Below are 20,253 nucleotides of genomic sequence, written 5' to 3'. Positions count from 1 at the left end.
GTTCTTAATTATTACAAAGGAATCCTTAGATAAGGCAACTTAGTCTTTAAGGCATTATCTAGATAGCCGATTTTATATATATAACCACAAGCCAAGCTGCTATAAATCAGCCTATCTATTTTATTAGCAGCTCTCTAATGCAGATAAGTTAACAGTTAGCCGCCTTATAAATACAGGAGTAATGCCAAAGGATATTAGAACTTATATCTATCAGAATTTAAACACTATTATAATACAGTAAGATATTTATAATTATATTACAGATAGTAAATAAGACCTTTATAAGGGTTAAAGTACTATATGCCTTTACTAACTAGATAAGGAAAGGTTCTAAAACCAAATACGGCTTAATTTAGATAACTAAATTATGATAGTGTTATTTGCCTATCTAGAGCCATTGGCTTACCTACAGGCCTACCCAGACCTGCTTTTCCTCGACTATATATATAGGACAAACAAATACGGGATGCCACTGCTTCAGCTGCTAGAGATAGGACGCTGAACACTTGGAGAATTTGGCCTTCAAGCAGGCCTGTCGCAGGGACAAGCGAGGCTGGGAAAAGTGGCAAGGTGAAAGGACTGGTGAGGTTGAGGCTGTAAGGGGTGAAATGAGGGGGAAACAATATAACGAGATACAGCGTTAAGGGCCCTATGAGGTGTTGGAAAACTGGGAATCCCTTATTTTCAGGATTCAGACTGTTAGTCTGAAAGTCTTAGATTTAAAGTTCAAAGTCCTAGATGAAACTAACTAGAGATATAAACCGAAGAAGAACTCTCATCTCAACAACGAACAATTAAGTTTCATAAAAAAAATTTCACCCAACACTACTGCGCAATATAAACAACATAATGCATATCCTCCCGGGCGGAATTCATTCATTCATTCGTAATCCTTCTAAGTAGAACCACGCAAATTTCGCATCAACAGACTACCTCCAACGCCTCTAAAGCTATTCCAAATTTTCCTTCCTATATTCCTTGTTGAAACATAGGTCGTCTATACCAAAAGCTGGGTCACGTGGCTTAAGAAAAACGGCTGGATTGACAGTTGGAAGACCGAAATGAAGCCAACTTCAAAACTCCACAAATGGGAAGGTCTAACGATTTCAGAGGTGATGATGATGATTAGAGTGCTTGTTTGTATGGGTGTGCATAAGGAAAAGAAGATATGAAGCTATTGGGAGGGCCTCAATCCCGGTGTTCAACGCGCTGAGCACTCATTTGTTAAGTTCATTTCATACGATACATTTCAACTTATCCACAGGCACCTTCACCCCTTCGACCACACCCAAATCGATGAGACTGCACCACTTCCGAAGGCATTCCAAGGCATCGTAGAGTGGTCTGACCATATACAAGCCGTATCTATGCAGCTTTTCCGGCCTGGACCTCACTTAGCCGTCGATGAGTGCATAATCCGATATACGGGCAACAGTGACTCTATCACGGCTATCAAAGGTAAGCCCGACCCCGTTGGCTTCAAGATTTGGGTCATAGCCCAAATGGGCTTCTATTTCAAGTGGCTATGGCATATCAAAGAGGACGAATACGGTGCGGTTGGCGTTGAAATTTCAACACAGGAGTTATCACCACAACCCTCACAAGCCCGGCCTAGAAAAAGAAGGCAGGTCTTAGCTAAGGCCGCAAAGAAATCTCCTGATACAGGAGACAACGATAATGCAGTGAATTCAACCCAAGCCGTCGTTGTTGGCCTTACAAAAACACTGCCAAAATCGACATATCACGTCTTTGTGGATAACCTCTTCTCGTCCACACCTCTCTTCCGCAACCTCCGTAAGCAGGGCTACGGGGCCACTGGCACAGCTCGTACCAATAGCGGCATCCACAAGGAATTAGTCAGGGATATGAACGATGACGGCAAGGTCAAAAAAATGTATGAATTTAATGCCGTCAAGGTGATACCAACCCCTGATAACCAGGTACTGACTTTAGATACTTTTGGCTGAGAATGCCCTATTAATTCGTCTTCGTGCGTAACCATAGGCCAACCAAATGGCTTGGAAGGACAATAAACTTGTGTTATTCTTATCTACCGTGTTCACCGGTGCCGACGATGAGCGTGTCATCCGACAGAGGAAGAAGCCGTCATCCAAGAAATCAGAAGCCAAGCCAATACGCCGTTTTTTTTTTTGGTGACGAAGCTGTCAAAATGATCAACATACCGACAGTGGCTGCTCCTTATAACGAAGAGATGAACCATGTTGACCGTGGTGACCAATTGAGGTCATATTACAAGTATGAACATGCCCTACGCCGGGGCCCGTAGCAGGCACTAGCTTGGGACCTTCCTCCTTGATGTGGCCCTTGTTAATAGCTATGTTGTTTGACTTCACGGGCAGCCAAAATAGAAGAGATCCACGAATCATAGGGAGTGGCGAGAGTGCATTTATAACGAATTATTTAACGCCTACGGCCACGACAGTCAGGCAAGAAAACATTACCGAGCAGGAGACGAGCGCGATCTACAGGACGCCGAATTACAGCGTGAACACGTCAATCGCGAGATCAACTTTGTCAACCGTCATATTAAATCAGATTGCCTAGCCTGTCAGGGGTGTCGGCAGGGGCATTACGAGCAAAATCTCAGGATTGGTGCCCTCTTAAGGAGGTTAGCGGGAACAACACCAAGAGGAAGAGGAACAGGAGGCCAAAGGTGCGTAGTCAGACCACTTGGGGATGCTGTATTTGTGATGAACCAATTTGTAAAAGCCGGCATTGTTGGGACTTCTATCACCACCTAATTTAGCGGACGAATTATGTACCGTTAATTTGACGCATTTTAATTGGCTACAACCCCGCATCGTGACCGGAATGGAGGGTTGCCCACTTAGGAGATGGGTTGCATTCCTGTCGCACTGATTGTGCTTAAAGGGTTAAAGTAAAATGTGTTAAGCAGCAGCAAAATGTGTTTTTTTTTAATTGTTCTTAAGTTGTTTCTTGTGCGGGGTATTCTATTTCGTAGAGTTACTTAAAGCATATAGCTAGATTACTAATACAGTTGTTTTCTGAGGCCGTGAAGACCATGCCTACCCTGCGACAATTCCATATTCCATATTCCATGAGGCCCCGTATGGAACACCGGTATGGAGTATGGATAGAAAATTCACTCCTCCCGTAAATATCTTACTTTCACACCTTTATTCTGGCCTTCGCCTCATTAACACCCCTCTCTTCAAGTACTGGTATAAGTTGACCCAAACTGACTGGTCGTGTCAGGAAGACATCAAGGCCGCTGGCAAACGCCTCATCTCTAGCGCCATCTGTTGCGAGACCAGTAATAGCGATGATGGTGACAGGCTTAAGGTGATATTCCCTCTCAAATTTGCGGATGAGTCGCGTCGCTTCAAGACCGTCCATTATTGGCATATTGATATCTGGCATGCTCATTAGTCTCGGTCTCGTAGTAGGGTTTGGGGGTTGGGATTACCCATTAGGACGCAGCAAAATCTCTCTGGGTTCAGCTGGAACGTTTTCAGAGCCTCGAAGCCGTTCACAGCCGTGCGATAATTTCTGTGCAATCTTTTCATATAGGCGGAGAGAATCTGGAAATGGGTCAGTGTTTGAAGCTTGCCAGACATCAACAGTGTGAACTCGCCTTCAGATTAATCGAGTTGTCATCTACAAGAAGAAACTCGGAATGCGGCTGGACAGACCCTTCTTCGGTTGCTGAGTTGTCTGGGCTGCTTCCGCGTGTCTGTTTGGATTGAGGCCCTTGATCCTCAGATTTGATCGGTCCATTGGGGTTCGAACTCGACTTCGTCTGCTGGTCGGGCTGGCTATCCGCGGATGATGCACTCTCACTAGACTGTTCTCGATTCGTCCAGTTCCACGACCGATTACTCTCTACACTCGATACGGGAAAAGGAGACTCGTCAGTATTGTTGCCAGAACCCTCTGTGCCGCTCAGAGTATGTGTTGTTTGCAGCTGCTTCCAGCGATTGAGAGCATAGCCCAGGATCCTGCCGAACTTTCGGGGTGTATTCCTATCAGTCGGTGAGTAGATGATTAGATGATGGTCGCGGCTCGACTCACGGCTGGTGAATGAACTCGAATACAGATTTTGTGCCAGACTCCCTGTACAGTGTATCTAGCTTTACAGTAGTTCCGGCGTTGTGACATATCACGACCCCAGGTAGGAGGTGGCCGTTGATGGAATTCTCATCAAGTTTGCTAAAGGCAGCCTCACTATAAATGATGATATCGGGGCCAGGGGCGGTAGGATCATCCTTCTCAGCTTCCCAGAGGTTGATATTGAACCACTTCAGAGGTAGACTTTCCAGTGGGAGTTGTGCCGCGCTGTTGACCTCGGCAGCAGCACACGGGACGCGGGTGAACCCCACAGCTGCCACCCGGATAGAGTCAAGAATGTTGCCATCGAAACCCAATGGCTCTTCTTCCCGCTCTGTCTTACCCATGTTGTCAGTTCCAGGGTCGGCGTAAGCTAGTGGCAAGGAGACTGACACGGTCGTGCCCTTGCCGACATGGCTTCGAACGCCAATGGAGCCGTCGAGTGATGTGACAATCTGCTTCACAATGCTGAGCCCTAGACCGGTGCCCACAGTAAGCGAGTCTTCCTGGGAGAATGGAACAAAGAGTTTGTTGTGCAGAAAATCATCGCCAATGCCCTTACCCGTGTCCGAAACGGTAAGGACTACGGTGGTTGACTTTCGCGGCCCTTTGTGTGAGGTGCCCTTTTCCTGCTTAAGGCTGATTTTCACGTGGCCTTGAGACGTGTACTTCAGGGCGTTGCCGAGGATGTTCATGAGAATTCGGCGGATAGCACCAGGTGCAGTACGAAACAGCCACGGCTTGCGATGGTCTATATCAACTGTGATTTGTACCTTGCCGACCAGATCCGCCTATGAACTCGACATGGTTGGTAAGGCGCTCGATTATCGATTGTGGATTCATTTTCAAAACTTACATCTGGCGTGAGCCATCTTGGCCCTTGTGGCATGACTGCGTAGTGGAAACTGTGGCCGATGGTGACGGTTTCGATAACTTCTTCGGCGAGTCTGTCCAATGCAACATCCGAGCACAGAGACTGCATCTCGGGCCTAGTATTTGCTCTGCTCTCCTCATCGTGTTTACCGGATCCGAAAGGGCTACGGTGTCTCCTGTGCTCCTTTTGCGACTTGAACACTCGCGAGAGAGTGTTCACTTTACTGAATATCAATAGCTACACAGGGATTAGCGACATGACCATTTTTGGCTCGGCCGAACATATCGTACGTGATCGATGGTGTCAAGCAGTGTCTTGCCGGATATTTCCAACGCGTGCACAACTTCTTGCTGGAACAGGTCGAGTGAAGTACCGGCCAAAAGCTCCGCACCGGCTAAGATTCCATGGAGCGGCGAACGGAGCTCGTGGCTTAACGTGCCTAGCAGATCCGCCTTGGCCTTGTTGGCGAGTGTCATGTCGATCCGGTTGATCTCAGCCATGGTGACAATCCCAAGGGCCTTCAGGTACGGCAGGTCTGCTTCTGGTGTGAGAATGCGAGCGGCTGTCTTGCTCCAGACGAGGCCGCAAGCGTAGAAGCGGTTTCGGGAGGGATCCCATAAGGGGACTAATGCGACACTCCTCGCCCCGGCAAATAGCTCGACAACGGGCCTGGCTTCATCCTTACGTGAGGAGGTGGGTTTGTTATCTGCGGCCGTCTTTGCAGTTCGGGTATCGGGAAAACGAGGGTCTGTTTCCTCTCCGGATGATGATTCCCCTGAGTACAACGAGCCCGACTCCTCGAAACTGAAAATCTTCCCATTTGGATAGCGGGAAATTAGTCTTTTAAGGGTCTTCTGATTGAGCGATATTTGCAACCCTGGTTGGACTAGGTCCAGTATAGCCTGATCAATGGTGGAGAGGGCGAGTATGGTACAAGGCCTCTTGTTCTGGGGATCGCTGACATGGTCCGCCGAGCTGTCCTCGCTGCTCGATGCGGAATCGTTCACAGAGTGTAACGACTTATCCTCATGTTCCATGGGAGCCCCAATGGAGTTGACACCTGCATCGAGAAAGAGTGCGCCGTCAACCTTCAGTGAATTACAGACAATATCCGCGGCTTTGCTAAGCATGCTTGCAAACTCAACTTTCTGGGGGTCAACAAAATGCGATGTGTCGGTCTGAAGATGGGTGGCTGGACTTAGTGAAGCCAGAGCTGCTGGCTTGCTGAAAGGTGAGGGAAGTTTATTTGTAGCCCCATTGGAGCACTCGGGGCTATCCTGTAAGCTTGCGCTGGTCTTCATCATGTGACTGCCAGAGACATGGTTGCTAGATGGGTCGTTTTGCTGAAACCTCCGAGTCCGGCTGTCGCACTGTCTAGAGCTAGGAACGTCGTTGGCAGCATTGTCATTGCCACGGATCAGGTGGCTAAGGCCATTCACCATGCGCTCACTGCGAATGAAATTTTCTGTGGCGCGACGCGTCTCTAGATAGGACATGACGGTCTTGGAGAGATCCCTGAGGAGCTGGATGGAAGCCTGATCTAGACCACCAGGCCTGGGACTGTCATCGAAAACGCTCAAAACACCGATGTTGAATCCTCTGGGGGTTTGGATAGGTATACCGCAATAGAATCGATGATGAGGAAGTCCTTGGACACATGAGCCACTGGGTGAGTGGGCATCTTCGGCAAGGTCAGGAATGACCAAGACCTCCAGTCCCACATCGTGATCCAAGGAGGCAGGTTTCGTGCTCCGGAACTGAAGGACATGCTCGCACATGTTATCGCCACGAGGGTGAATCCCAGAGGGCCAGAGCCGGTCCCTGATGCGGTCTGGGCAGGGGCCAATGGGAGAGGACTGAGTGGCCTCAGCGACAATGTGCTGATACTTGCGGTCAAAGAATGAGATGATGGCGCGGCGAGCATGGAGACGGAAAGCGGCCAGCTGTGAGAGAGCATTCAAGATGGCGTCGAAACAAGGAGCATCTCCAGTGATCGTGCTCGTGGTGAAGGAAGAGGCATATCTGTGTTGGGACGTCAGCGCTTGTCCACAGGAGCCAGTCTACCCATCGCGTCTGGGAATCAAAGTTAACCCAAGCAGACCGCGGACAAAAGCAGCAGTTTGGTATGTACTTAAGCATCTCCCACTCACGCGGGCCTTCAGAGGCAATTGGTTCTGCCTTGACCATGATTCATCAACGGGAATGGAAACAACCCAAGTGGTTTCGATTGGAAATGGATCACAATGGGGATGGGGAGATGATTGAATGGTTGTTGAGGAAAAGCGATAGGTAATTAAAGTTTGGTCAAGGATGTCAGAAACTCTATCGTGGGTTAAATTGCCAAGGATTTGCCTGTTGCGTGTACTGTCTAGGCCCTTCCAAACGGGCGTCCAAGACCCTTGTTAGCACCAGCACCAATGTTCGCCACTACGGCTTCATGTAGTCAAGCCCCAAGAAAGAAGCTGCCTCCAGGCCAGATTAAAGTTTATCTTAACTCTCGTCTGATGCATTTGCCGCACGTTCCGGAAAAACCAAGGGAAGCTGAACTCGCCGCGGGTTCCGAGACATTTGCTCCAAGTGTTCCACGAATCCCAGCAGCCAGAGCAGGCATATCGAAACGCGGAGCATCATCCCCACCTGGTAGACGAATGAGGAAGGTCCAGCTGAGCTGACTAAAACGAGGGGCAGGATCATAAAGGTCTTGCCACCTGAAACGACCAAAAGAGATGAATCTTCGAGAAATAGAGGATTATCTATAAAAGGACTAACAATGGTCTTAGAAGATGGAAAAAAGATTGAATACACAATCAATCTGATAATACCAACTCGGGCCGCTAAGGACCACACGTGACCCACGGTGAGTCCGACACCATCCGAAGCAACCGAGTGAGAGATGAAGGGTCCTACGCACGTACAAAAGTGTGGGCTAACGCCCGCCAAGTGTGTCCGGCCCTAAATCGACTCATGCCCAATTGTCACCCAATCTCTCGAACAGTGATCTAGTTAGACTGGACTAGCATTACAGTAGATTTGGATAGACTGGATTCACAGTTTCAGAAATTTAGACTAAACTGGATCGAGAGGTCTGGAGCCTCCGAGAGGGCTAACAGACCATTCCTAATTAGTATTAATTAGTCTCTATAATGCTAAACTCGTTAAGTACCATCGGCAAGCAAAGTCAGTAATGCAGCGCAAGGGCAAGATGTCTATTTACCTATATAATATGCAGTAGTATAAAACCTAATAATATGCCCTTTACTATTTAAGTAACAATATAATTAACGTCCTGAAATGGCTGCACTAATAATCACCTGCTTCTTCTCTTGCTCTTTTAATACCGGTAGGCATGGAGATGGGTAGCACGGGGACTCTTATCACGCCGATGTCAATATGGGCAACAACCCACCATCACCCTCGCTTGGATGTTAATCCTGTAGAGTATTTAATTATCCCACTATCCCTTCTATTAGCTTCCCCCGCGATGATATTAACATCGCGGGAAGCTCTTAGCGGTTAAGCTTGCCTTATAACCTTACATCTAAGACTTAATATATAATAGTTATGGGTTTTAAACAGGGAAACTAGCCTGTACTAGGTTTATATTTGCAGACTATATAAGGCATTTAGACTAAGTAGGTTAGTTAGTATATCTCTTAATAATTAAGTAATATATATTGGGCTTATCAATATAAAGAAGTCTTATTAATAGCTAGTAAGCTAAGTCTTATAAAAGTATTAATAAATATAAATCATTAGCTTCAAGCATTATCTTGAAAAAGTAGGATAAACCTTCTGATCCTCAAAATAGGTGAGGATAGTATCCATCAGGGTAAGGCATTGGGATAATGAAGCCTCACTGCCTTCAACCTGCAGTGTACCACTAGCAAATACAGAGAGAAACCTCTCCGTACGCTTAAGTTCCCAACAGGCGACACAGTAATGCAGGCTTTTATTTGAGGACTTCCCACTTCGATCACATCTCTCCTTTGGTCTGAATTCAGGCTCCGAACCTCTTGCATATCAAAAAAAAAAAAAAAAAGGTCCAGAATGAAGGTTTCTTGGAGGGGATCGAGGCAGTACTTGGAAGAGCACTAGAAGCAACACTGGGCGTCGGCAAGGAGAGTTTCAACATGGAAGGCGTTGTAGGGACGGTAAGAGATAATGAATGCTGTGAGAAAGACATGGTTGAAGGTATATATAATTAAGGTGGGCTGCAAAACAATATCTTGCTGTGGATGATGCCGGTAGTAACAGGCAGGGAAGAAGATGAGGAGTAAGTTAATTCCAAAGGTTTATAGGTACATATATATAAAAAGAAGCGAACTACTTATTCAATGCAGTGCCAAGTACGCTGCAGGCAGGCAGTAGTAGGCAGTAGTAGGCAGTAGTAGGCAGTAGCAGGCAGCATGTTTGGTAGCATATGAACTCACGCGAGAGGTCATAATATATTGAGCAGAATGAATGAAATTAGACGATTTGTCAAGGAATTCAGCATCCACAATCTTAATCTTATCAGATGATAAGATCTAATTGACCAATCGGGAGTGGGTAGAGCTCTCCTTATAATGCCCAAGTATGCAAAAGACGGCCATCTGCAGTCACGGCTTCGATAAAGCTAGTCTAAATGCGGGACTGAGAGCCTTTGAGAAAGGCCTTGTTCGAATCGCTGCTGCCGGTAACCAAGGAGTCCAAGCCTATATTCACAGTTTGTCAGTAAATTTATAGTAAGTCAATAGTAAAAAAAGGCGAGTCCTTACCAAATCCCGCCAGGATACCGCCTTCGTCGACAGTAACTGTGTTCTCGGGCTTGATCTATCCATACTCTCTTTCGCGGATATCGATGTACCAATTGACGGCCATTGGAGTAAAGGAATTAAACCTCGATGCCTCCTGGCGCTTTCCTATCTTAGCCTTGGTAGCTGGATGGCGTTTCACGAATCTGGCTACCCAGTGTACACCGATAGGCTTTTCCCGACCTTGTTGTCGTAAAAGGGCTGCGGCGGTGGCGTGGACTTGACTGTGAGACAGAGCATAGCCAAGAGCCTCTTATCTAAGTACCCAGCTGACTAATCTGGTCTCTTAGGTCTTTGATAACAGTTAGGCGGGATAGGTGACCTCGGACTTAGATGGTAGACATCTTAAACGGTCTGAAAGAGTGGTCTGAGGCATGCCATGCTTCTAGGCAGATTGGTTTTGGGAGAGGCCGTTGTCCGTGACATCCAGCATGGTTTCAACCATTTCACTCGCAGTATAGAAGTCTCAGGGCATTTCAAAGCCGGTTTTGTGGCTTGAAGGTAGATGTAAGTCCGATGAAGGCTTGAGAAAGTAGTCGTAAGAAAGTCATCCATAGCGATTTTACATTGTTGGAATACGGCAAGCCACTTACGTAACCTACAAAGTTATGCCATAGTATTAAAGAACGGCAGATTCTCAACAGAACCAACTCCTGCACGTAAATATAACTTAAATACCAACCGAGGAATGAGTAATTGACAAAAGCATTTTATATGGGGAAATTTCATTTTTGCTTACCGGTGAAGGGCTCTTACTGGTGGAGGGGTACTGTATGGTACCGTCTACCCTTGGTACAGTAGGCTTGCAGCAAAACGTATTATGGCTTACTGTGCATAAACGTTGCTTTGTCGATATGTTCTTGAAGCAGCTTGACATGTGAAAATTGGAAGGCTTTAGGGCAGAAACTCGATATAAAAACTTGTCAATCCGTCCACCATTGAACTGCGAATCTTACAAGTTCTATAAAGAAGGCATTCCTTTCCTACCCTTACACCCCTGACCGGCGAGACCCTCTGGCATACCAAAAACCAGAGATTGGGACACTGGCGTGTGCACGGACGCGTTTGGACAAAGTACGGGGTAGGTACATTCTAAATGTTTAATTGGATATGAGCTCCCATGAAACCTGTGAAAGGCCACTACCGTTCGTTTTATAGAAAAGGGCAGCTGACTCCAGTGACCAGACTAATTTACCTCACCCAGCGAAGCAGCAGACATCTCGGACCTAACCAAAACCCAGGTCTAGTCAGGTCTATTCTATAGATGCTAATCGTAGTATGACAAGTTACTTGCCAATAAAGACAATAGGCCCTAGTAAGCAGTCTTAATCGTCCAACCCAATCCGAGTTGTGCGAATTTGCAACCCTCCCTAGCGAGGTTAACACACACCTCAGGACAAGGTGTCAGTAATGCGTGGAGGGTGCGGGTTGGGGCGGCGTCGTGCAAGTGTCAGCGAAAATGGCGGGCGGGTTCAATAACACGTTAAAAAATTCCCAGTAAATCAACCACGACGATGCAAAACAAAAAAAGAAAAAGAAAAAAAGAAAAGAAAAAAAAAAATAGATGAATTGATAGCTTTAGATGTAATGAATCTTTTTAAAAGACGCTGGAGGATTTTATTTATGAAAGGAAGAGGTTATAGTCGATTGAAAATCGAATTCGAGGTCGATTTAACGTCTGGTAGTCTTAATCCCTGATAAGTGGCTTTAGAAATGGGCGAATGAGAGGAATTATAAAATGAAAAAACCCTTGACGAGCCTAGGAGGTAGCCACTACCCGCATTTTAACCCTGTCATGTCTTCATGAACGAATAAGAAAATGCTCTGGCTTGCTATACTCTGCATGTCCTTTGGTGGACTGAGCTCTTCCAAGACACTAGTCACCAGTATCGTAGTGACTATCAAGCTACGACTCATTTCCTTAAGGGCCGAACAACCTAGTAGCATTGCAATGAACTAACAAATTAACTCTTATATACATATATCATCAAATCGGCAGATACCCTTTCAATCAATCGTGTCATTTTGTTGAATACTGGTGAAAATGAGACCGGCTAACCGGATGACCGAACTACCGGTCAGAGAGCTGTCTCGGCACTGTAACAACCTCTTAGATAGGTCATTACTGAACAGATAGAAATAGGGTTTCAACCCAACTATAGGAGAGAGAGCAATACACACAATGGACCCCAATATCGGACACATTTATTCCTTCTTACTACCGGTCAAGGAGCTAATGACATCTCCGTGCAGCTATACTGCATTAGATTGTTGATCCATGAACAACGCAAAAGGGGGCAAGGAAGATGGCCTACCAATCTGCCAACCAGGCCAAGCATACCATCGAGCAAGAGTTCGATGGAAGCGATGATCTGGAACAGAGGTATTGCGAGAAGAGCCCAGAGAGGGTTGAGCTCCTTCTTGGCATGAGGCATGCTCTCGAGCTTGCGCCTGGCGCGATCGATGGTAGTAGTGACACTACCAGTAAGCTGTTGGTTTTAGCAAAGGCTTATGGAAGAAGAACCTTCGATACTCGCCTCCTTCAACAACTCGGCGAGATGGTACTCCTCAGGAGTAGCCTCGGCGATCGCCGCCTTCTGCTGTGCGTTCCTCTGGAGGCGGCTGTCGGGATTAAGACCTTGGATGACACCATTGACATCACTTAGAATCTTAGCGCCCTCCTCAATCAGAGGGCGGACTTGCCTGACGAGGTGCTCCTCACTATACTCCTTCCCGAGCTGGGCCTCGGCAATGCTAATCTCGTTGTTGATCATTTTGCAGATGGGTCGGATTTTGTCTTGGGTCTGATCAATGTGGTAGGCTAGCGCGCTGGCAAGCTCCTTGTCTTTCTTGGTCTCCTCCTTCCTCTTCGCCTTCACCTGCTCAGCCTGCTCACGTTGCAGCCTTTCTTCAGCAGTCTGCTCGGCACCGGGATAAGGCGCATCCCAGGCCTTGGTCTTATTGATAACGTTCCCGCGACGGTCAAGGATGGCTCCACCCTCATCGACCTTGCTGCCCTTGAGTTGCATGAGGCCACCTTCGGCACCAACTTGTCGGCTCTCAAAGGGGGCTTGACCGACTGCCTCGACGATAACACCAGCCAACTCGCGAGCGGCTTCCTTACCAGGAAACTTTCCCTCAGTTACCTCCACGTCAAGAGCCTCAGGCCTGCGGGCCTTGCCCTCGGGTATCTCCGACTTAGGGGCTTCATCCTGAATAGCATCCTCGGGCACTCTTGGTACGTCTTTCTCGTCCACCCTCTCTTCGAATTTGGAGATCTTGTCCTTTACCTCTTCAGAGGTGACTTCTTTGAGCCTACCCTCCGTCTCGACCACCTCCTTGTCGCCTGTGGGCATATCGCACTCCTCGAAGCTGATACTATTATCCTTCTGATCCTTGGTCTTGGCCTCGAGCATCTGGCCTATGACGTCCTCGGCCTGCTTGGGAGCTTCGGGCGTCTCATCCGACATGCCTCCGAGACCCAGTGCGCCGGTTACGCCGCCAACAGCGGGCTTGCCTGTGCTGCTGACAGCACCAGCAAGGCGATCAACGGTATCCTTTGGGTTGTTAAGGTCTAGGCGGCCATATTTCTTCTCAGCTTCCTGAGTTGTGTATTCGCCATATTCCTCCTGTTGTTCCTCTTGCCTTTCTTTGTCTGGCTCGTCCTGTCCTAATGGCAAGGTCGTGCCGATAATATTGCCGGCGTCGTCTGAGACATCTCCGGCATTATTAACGGAGCCAGCAACGCTCCGGGGAACTGACTCAAGATTAATTCCAATGAGGATGATAAGCACGAGCTCGGCTGTAGGATAGTGAACGCACCAGGATTCTGCTGCTCCCTGAAAGCAGTGCCCTCTTTCATGTCTTCGATCTGTCCTTCGGGGATAGCGGTAGAGTCCTTGGTTTTCGACATTATTTCAGTTGCTTTAGGACCAGGGTACCGTTGCTACTGCCTCCCTTACTGCTGCGAACGTTGGCTAGGAATAGCATGAATTGATACTTGGGTCTAAACCACAACTACTACGATCTGGTTTACTACTTTATACTAAGTATGGCACCTCTAAAATAAGTTTGTTGCAATCTTCCTATAACATCAATCGGTGTCACGACATAAATGTGAACATCAACGCTTATCGGCAATGATGCCGCGCCGCACTTGTTACCCAACAAGTCCTGCAACAGCTAGGCGTCATAATGGCAGCTCTGACGGTAAGATGGTGTGGCGCGATCAGTAAAATGACATATCAACATACTACACGTCATAAGAAAATGAAAAAGGGGGGATGAGACATGTCATTGCTTGATTGTCTGTGTATGCTGCAGTTCGTTGAGGCTTGATGTTGGATGCGGGGTAAGCCTCCATTGATGCTTTTTTGTGTTAGGCACGATGGCACATGTAGGCTAACGCTGGTATCCTCTATAGCGGGACCACGATAAGTCAATAGACCAATTAGGAGGCGCCGCCCCATTTAAACTTGGCTTTCATAGAAGTACCAACAGGCTGTCGTGTTATCTCTTTGACCGGCACAAGACTGCAAAAGGTCACTCGACCTGCTTGACCCCACGTACCAGACGGCTACAGAGGGTTTATAGAGGTAAGCTATATAAAACCCCGTATATCTTTGTATCTTGACTACATCTATAATAGTATAGCCTATTATTTTTCTGATTTTTACTGGCTACTGATCTTTTATATCTATGCTTATTGGCTTCCAGCTTCTTATATACAAGTTGGCCTGTATTGGCAGAATTAATTCCTCTAATTGGCCTGATATCCCTGTCTTGACCGCTTTGCAGTCTTGTGCCGGTTAAAGAGATAAATTGCAACCTTACAGACTCTGCACCAGTATCTCCCTCCCCGAAACCCTCTCTCTTCCGCGTCTCTTTTTCCCCTGTTGCCTTGCCCGTGATGGCCTCCAATAGCAGCCTTTCATTCCTAGCTCGAGGCTGCCTATCCACTAAGCGTAAAGGGACTACTTAGCATATGGACATGTGTGCCTGATACTCTGTACAAGCGTCAATAATAGGCTTCACACTAACCTGCCACTCACGCAGAGCGGCTCAAGGTTTTTGTCTTATTGAAGTCGCAAGCACCACAGTTCATAGAGACTTATTAAATAGCTCATAATATTTTAGGAATAGTGGTTACTTTTATGGAAGCTTTCTATCGCCACATAACCTATGTTGCATATACTTCGTTATATGTAAAGATTTCGTGATGTAGGTAGTCATATAGTTAGGTTTGTTGCTAAGGAAACTAACTATCTTATCAATTATCATTACACCGTCTTAATTTCGCAACGAGAAGCTGGACGCCTGGACTTCATATAATTCCTAGTTACTTCTTTCTCATCCAGGAGAATCATAGGGTCTGTACACCTCAAAATTACCCGTCTTGCTAATACCTCACCTTCCATTTATGCCTTCAAGCTCGATCTCTGAGGCCGTCCTTTGGGATACTCCAGACTCAAGGATACGCTCCTGTGAGCTTGTCCGGCCAATAATATTTCCACTTCTGTGGATCTCAACTATTTGATCGTTTGGCGGTACAGAATACAACCCCTCATTAGTATTTGAGGTGAGTTGTTTGGGGCAAATTCTGGGTGTCTGACTTCGAGAAGAGGATGTACACGCCTGGTCTGTGAACACTAATCTGGACGCGAGCATGTCAATGCTACGAGATAAAAGTTAGTAAGCGTATGGCAAGAGTACCTGTATGGAAGTCATGGGTTCAACTAACAGCATGACGACAGGGAAGAGGCATTCCATGGTGTAGGCGAACCGGTCTAGTTGGCTTGCTACGTTCGTCGCGCTCTGCGCGGTAGTCTGGAAGGAGTATGTGATGGCCCTCATGACGCCAATGACGGCGAGCAGAGCCAGACGAACCTCAGCGCTTCGCATTAAATATCGAAAGGGGTCCGCCTTAATGGCTGCTTTTAGGGACGAGGATTTTGCGGAGGCGAAGACGGTTAGCAGGAAGTATGCGTTGATGCACTCCACCGTGGCGATCGATACAAAGTAGCCGATATGAAGATTGTCGATGACTTTCTGATATAAACTACCTCCGTCTAGGATAGATCTGACCCTCGTGATGGTGATTGTTATTCTAAGGGCTGAAATTATGACCATAATAGTCCAAAATAAACTGGCAAAGACGTGCCAGCGGCGATTTCGTAGTACATGGCTCAATATCACGTAGCTGTAGAATGAGAGCCCCGCTTCCTGGACCTTTTATATACAATCCAGCGTCAGCCAGAGACGGCAACATTCTGAATCTTTGTCCAGATCAAGAAGACCCTTACCAACCAAAACAAGTCTGCAAATGCCGATGCTACGGCCTTGCCTTTAACGGGGTACCCTTGGGTATAGAATGCATAGTAGCACAGCCCGTTCGCCGTGGCCCCGGCGGCAGACGTTATTAGTGGAATGGCGGATATTTGTGAAAAGCTGGTGATGGTGCAAACGAGAAGCCCGAAGAGGAAGTTCCCGATTCCAATGGTGCTCAGGATAGACCAACTGAGCTCAAAGTACACAGGATCGGATGAGATCGACATGGCGGCGAATGATGGAGCCGGAGCAAGCCACACGGAAAAATGATGAGGCGGTTCAAGAGCAAAGGGCAAGATGAGAATATTAAGTACTATGTTAATGTATGGAAGTTATGTTTGTTTTTACTCACCAGGTGTTAGTGACATCCGGCGCCCGCACAGTCTATTTAGATTCTATGTTCCGACCAGCCTCGCCAATGATGCCCAAGCAGTTATGCAACGAGCGCGCAAATGGTGTGCGGCAAATGCCGAAACTAGAACGTGGCTCACGGCCTACTCCGTAGAACCGCGATTCCTGACTCGTTCAGTTCATCGCTGTCCATTAGCCAAGCTTTGTACCAGCCCCGGAATTTTCCGCAACGATTATTCAACGCTAGACAGGCCCGCTTTACGGTCTGGCTGGACATTAGAATCTAGTCCTTGACGATGCCATATCTCTTCCGCCAGCAATCGGAGCCTTGACTTCATTAGGAATCACTCATGTCAGGGTGTTTTGGATTGCAGCCAAACGGACTGACCACGTATTTCATCACTCGCGTAGCCCAACGTCCCTTGAGATTCGCGCCAAGGCGGCCACAACCTTTGGTTGGACGCGTCCTTTGCAAAGCCTCAATGAGCCTTATAAACAGTGGGCTTCTAGCCAAGTTCACCCAAGCACAGGCCAATTCAACGACGTGTTATGGGGCGAGAGGGCCTAGTATAGGAGGGATCCAGGGGGAAGGTAACAAATCGAGTCTGAATCGCGGGAATCATGCGCATAATACATAAGGGGAATTCTGGTGCAGCCGTCCGAAGTCAGGCTCGTTCATTATCGGCCAGACGTACTTGGATGTACAAGCGAGATAGTTGTGAACATAAGAACACAATCGTAGGTGGGAATCCAGAGGGAGATAGAGTTGTAAGTTAGGCTTTAGGAAGCTAAAAGCTGGAGAAGTAGAATATTAGCTTTTCACACTTATCTGACGATAGTGTTTATTAGTATCTATTAACGTCTTTTGTTAAAATCCAGCATAAATATGCTAATAGAAATAGAGGTAAGAGACTACTAATACTTAATTGCGTACATAATAAGCAAGCGGCCCGGACAAGCGAGTTGCCCACTTCACCATACCCAGATGTCTTTACATCCCTGTGATATCCACCATAAGGCATGTAATGGCATCGGATGAGTCGCTCCCGTCTTCTCCAGACAGGTTTACTTCTATCTGACACTTTCGCGCGTTACGCCCCGTCCTGCCACAGAGGCAGCACCGCCGTTGCTTCGCTTCTATTGTCCATTTCTGCCAACCATTTCCTTGACCTTTAACCTATAGCTGCGCGCTAACCTTATTCTGGCCATGAAAGTCTTGCTCTTAACCTATTATAAGGCTTACTCCTTATCTCAGATGTTTCTTTGTAGCCTGTGGACGCCAGCTAAGTATCTTATTTTCCTCCTAAAGGATCTGCACCTCTGACTTCGATAAGGCGATCTGATACATAATGCCCTCTGTTCCTTTAGCAAACTGATTTATATTATATAAATTAGATATTAGAGAGCTTCCTTAATATCTAGAGATTCCATTCTCAATGGAATCCGATTATAGAGTCGCCTTAATCGGTTTACTTGGCGTCGTTAACACCTAAGGTACTAATAAATAATCGACCCCCAGGACTAGTATCGGCATCTGCAGCTTTACATTAATCTTAAGAATTTTACTCTTAGGGCTTAAAGGCGCTGGACATGCCCCTTAGAAGCCTTCTGAAACATTCTTCTTTATTAATATAACAGTTAGTTCCCAACTGTGGATAAACTAAGCCGTGCTCGGTTTATCGTTAGCAGGTTACATAGGGCGTGATGCTAAGTGTTATTAAAGTATCACGTCTATGGCATGCACAGCAGAGGGTCACATAAGAGAGGGTTAAAAGAGCCTTGATTCTATGCTAAAAGGGGGTTGGCAGTGTTTCTTTATATACCAATGGAGCATTGATCTATAGGTGGCCAAGCAAACCAATCGGGCCAAACCCACCTTTTAACAACATCTCTTAATAGTAAATTTAATATGTATTAGGCTTAGTTAATATAAAGAAGTTTATTAATATCTAGTAAGCTAAAATCTATAAAAGTGCAAATAAACGTGTTCTATATACTAAAGGTAGCTATGTGGCTTAGTAGAAGATAATAGTAATCCAAGGGTAGGATCTATAGGGATTATTGGTGATCCGTGGTGATCTAGTCTTGGAGCATTGTAATCTACGTAATCTAAATCGAAGAGGATTATTACTGGGAGAGGTGATCCTGATGTGATTGGTGAAATTTGTAAGGCCCACGTTACATAAACGTGGAGGTTGTAATAATTAAAGAGTTTTAGAAAGGTATATAAATTGCAAAGAAGAAGCTCTTTTTGCTAATATAACTTCACGTATTTAATAAGCAAGTGTTGCAGCATATTATACAGCTAATAATAGCTTACCCTATAGTGTATAAAAGCTTAACTACATTAGCTAAAAACTAGATAAACTTTTTCCCTAAAATAGTATAATTATATTAAATAGGCACTGGGTGTTATATGCAAGCACATTTAGATTACAGCTAAAATAGTAAATCCTCTAAGGGGCAGAACCTTAAATATAATATAAGATATATATAAAAGTCTAGATTCATGGACCCGAATATATAGTATCTAATAAGTTAATATTATTAAGAAACTATTTTTAAAAGATTTTTAAGTATTTTAGTTTATATAAAAAACCTTATAATATAATGTATTTTATAATATAAATACACTTTAAAGTTTATAGCTATATAGGATTTTTTTTTTTTTAATTCTAGAAAAATTAAAATAATTTACTTTGGACTTATATATAAGTTATTTAAATCCTAGCTATTTTAAGCTTAATTTCGACTTTTAAAAATTATTTAAAAATTAAAATCCAGGTGAGAAATGGGTTGTAATACTTGATTATTACACTTATTATACTATCCTTTATTCTCTTAACATATTAACTATATGCCTACCTAAGCAGGCTAAAACTGCTAATATTAATATACTAGATTATATAAGATAGATAAGCTAGTATAGCTTAAAACCGGCTAAGTAATAACTATTATAATTATCTAAGATAAGGAGGTGATATTTGCCAGTTATGTATAGTATAGTATGCTTATTAAATTATTTTATTTATTCCAGCCCTATTTTATTTACAATCTAGCCTTTTTAGTCATAGTACTAGCAACCTAGTTCTGCAGTAGAGGGCTATTTTTATACTATATCGAGAGGTAATTCTTACCTGCTATATAAATGGTGGCATGCACTAACCCTTAGAACTTATGCCTTATATTACTGTAATCTATTCCCGGTTTCCATGCTAACTACGTTCTGTTATAGAATATTTTTTTATACTTATAATAACTATATCTATTAAGATAACCTTTATTATTAATCCAGTCTTATTAATATTATAAATATCTCACTTTGAGGTAATAGATATACTTAATGGTAATATTTTATATAAGCATAAACTAGCCCTAAATAACTTCTGAATCTTTGTATTTAGCTCTTCTGTATTTATCTCCGAAAAAGACGCGCTGTTAGCTCTGGTTATGGCTTGACGAGGTTAGAGGCCTAGCGCGTGCCAATAGGTAACGCCTCGCGGTCAGCGAGGAGACGATTGGCCATTGCTTCAACATAAGACAGTCGCAAGGGAAACCCTTACGAATCTGGCGCAAGAATAAACCGAAATAATATAGCTTCTTCTAGGTCAGACAGCTTCCACTGTTTTGGGGTCCAAATGCGTTGAGATCGAGTGACTTTTCGACAGCGTTGCAAGGTACGAAAATGACCCTGATACATTTCTGCGGCCCGTCGGACCCGTAGTTCTGGGTCCTCTTGAAGGGCGTCAAGTGCAAGAAGCTCTACCTTCAGTATTAGGCTTTGGCATGCCTGGTGGTTGAGAATTATGTGTTTAGATA

At 45.5% G+C, this 20,253-nt stretch overlaps 4 protein-coding genes across 8 annotated transcripts; all 4 read right to left on the bottom strand.

Moving 5' to 3' along the window:
* Positions 1-2,916: 2,916 nt before the first annotated feature.
* Positions 2,917-7,248, bottom strand: FOXG_08866 (uncharacterized protein). 5 transcript variants are annotated; one of them, XM_018387890.1, is made up of 7 exons: positions 7,095-7,248; positions 5,254-6,985; positions 4,946-5,200; positions 4,054-4,880; positions 3,617-4,004; positions 3,449-3,563; positions 2,917-3,395 (listed from the first exon to the last, which is right to left on the bottom strand). In XM_018387890.1, the coding sequence occupies exons 1-7, from the start codon at positions 7,148-7,150 to the stop codon at positions 3,151-3,153; spliced, it is 3,618 nt and encodes a 1,205-aa protein (XP_018245849.1). In that variant the 5' UTR covers positions 7,151-7,248; the 3' UTR covers positions 2,917-3,150. The 5 variants fall into 5 exon arrangements, with proteins under 5 accessions (XP_018245849.1, XP_018245852.1, XP_018245851.1 ...); XM_018387893.1 differs by having other exon boundaries at positions 7,114-7,248; XM_018387892.1 differs by having other exon boundaries at positions 5,254-7,036; positions 7,095-7,220.
* A 4,713-nt stretch (positions 7,249-11,961) lies between these two features.
* Positions 11,962-12,191, bottom strand: FOXG_19939 (uncharacterized protein; the record flags this gene model as incomplete). The annotated part of the gene is made up of 2 exons (XM_018400200.1): positions 11,962-12,009; positions 12,072-12,191. The coding sequence occupies 2 exons, from the start codon at positions 12,189-12,191 to the stop codon at positions 11,962-11,964; spliced, it is 168 nt and encodes a 55-aa protein (XP_018245848.1).
* Positions 12,192-12,254: 63 nt separating this feature from the next.
* Positions 12,255-13,669, bottom strand: FOXG_08865 (uncharacterized protein; the record flags this gene model as incomplete). The annotated part of the gene is made up of 2 exons (XM_018387889.1): positions 12,255-13,513; positions 13,579-13,669. The coding sequence occupies 2 exons, from the start codon at positions 13,667-13,669 to the stop codon at positions 12,255-12,257; spliced, it is 1,350 nt and encodes a 449-aa protein (XP_018245847.1).
* Positions 13,670-15,162: 1,493 nt separating this feature from the next.
* On the bottom strand, positions 15,163-16,310 carry FOXG_19938 (uncharacterized protein; the record flags this gene model as incomplete). The annotated part of the gene is made up of 3 exons (XM_018400199.1): positions 15,163-15,430; positions 15,497-15,984; positions 16,059-16,310. The coding sequence occupies 3 exons, from the start codon at positions 16,308-16,310 to the stop codon at positions 15,163-15,165; spliced, it is 1,008 nt and encodes a 335-aa protein (XP_018245846.1).
* Positions 16,311-20,253: the final 3,943 nt, after the last annotated feature.

This window comes from Fusarium oxysporum, chromosome 9 (assembly GCF_000149955.1).
Source record: "Fusarium oxysporum f. sp. lycopersici 4287 chromosome 9, whole genome shotgun sequence".
Taxonomy (NCBI): Eukaryota; Fungi; Ascomycota; class Sordariomycetes; order Hypocreales; family Nectriaceae; genus Fusarium; species Fusarium oxysporum.
The sequence above is the reverse complement of the archived record's forward strand: the minus strand, read 5'-3'. Positions and strand labels throughout refer to the sequence as shown.

What these genes read in the sequence shown, in the direction of transcription:
- FOXG_08866 (XM_018387890.1), bottom strand. Translation starts at nt 7,150, where the DNA reads ATGGTCAAGGCAGAACCAATTGCCTCTGAAGGCCCGCGTGAGTGGGAG. An exon ending in TGCTTGACACCATCGATCAC is followed by an intron (nt 5,201 to 5,253) that starts GTACGATATGTT and finishes ATCCCTGTGTAG; the next exon opens with CTATTGATATTCAGTAAAGT. An exon ending in CAAGATGGCTCACGCCAGAT is followed by an intron (nt 4,881 to 4,945) that starts GTAAGTTTTGAA and finishes TCGAGTTCATAG; the next exon opens with GCGGATCTGGTCGGCAAGGT.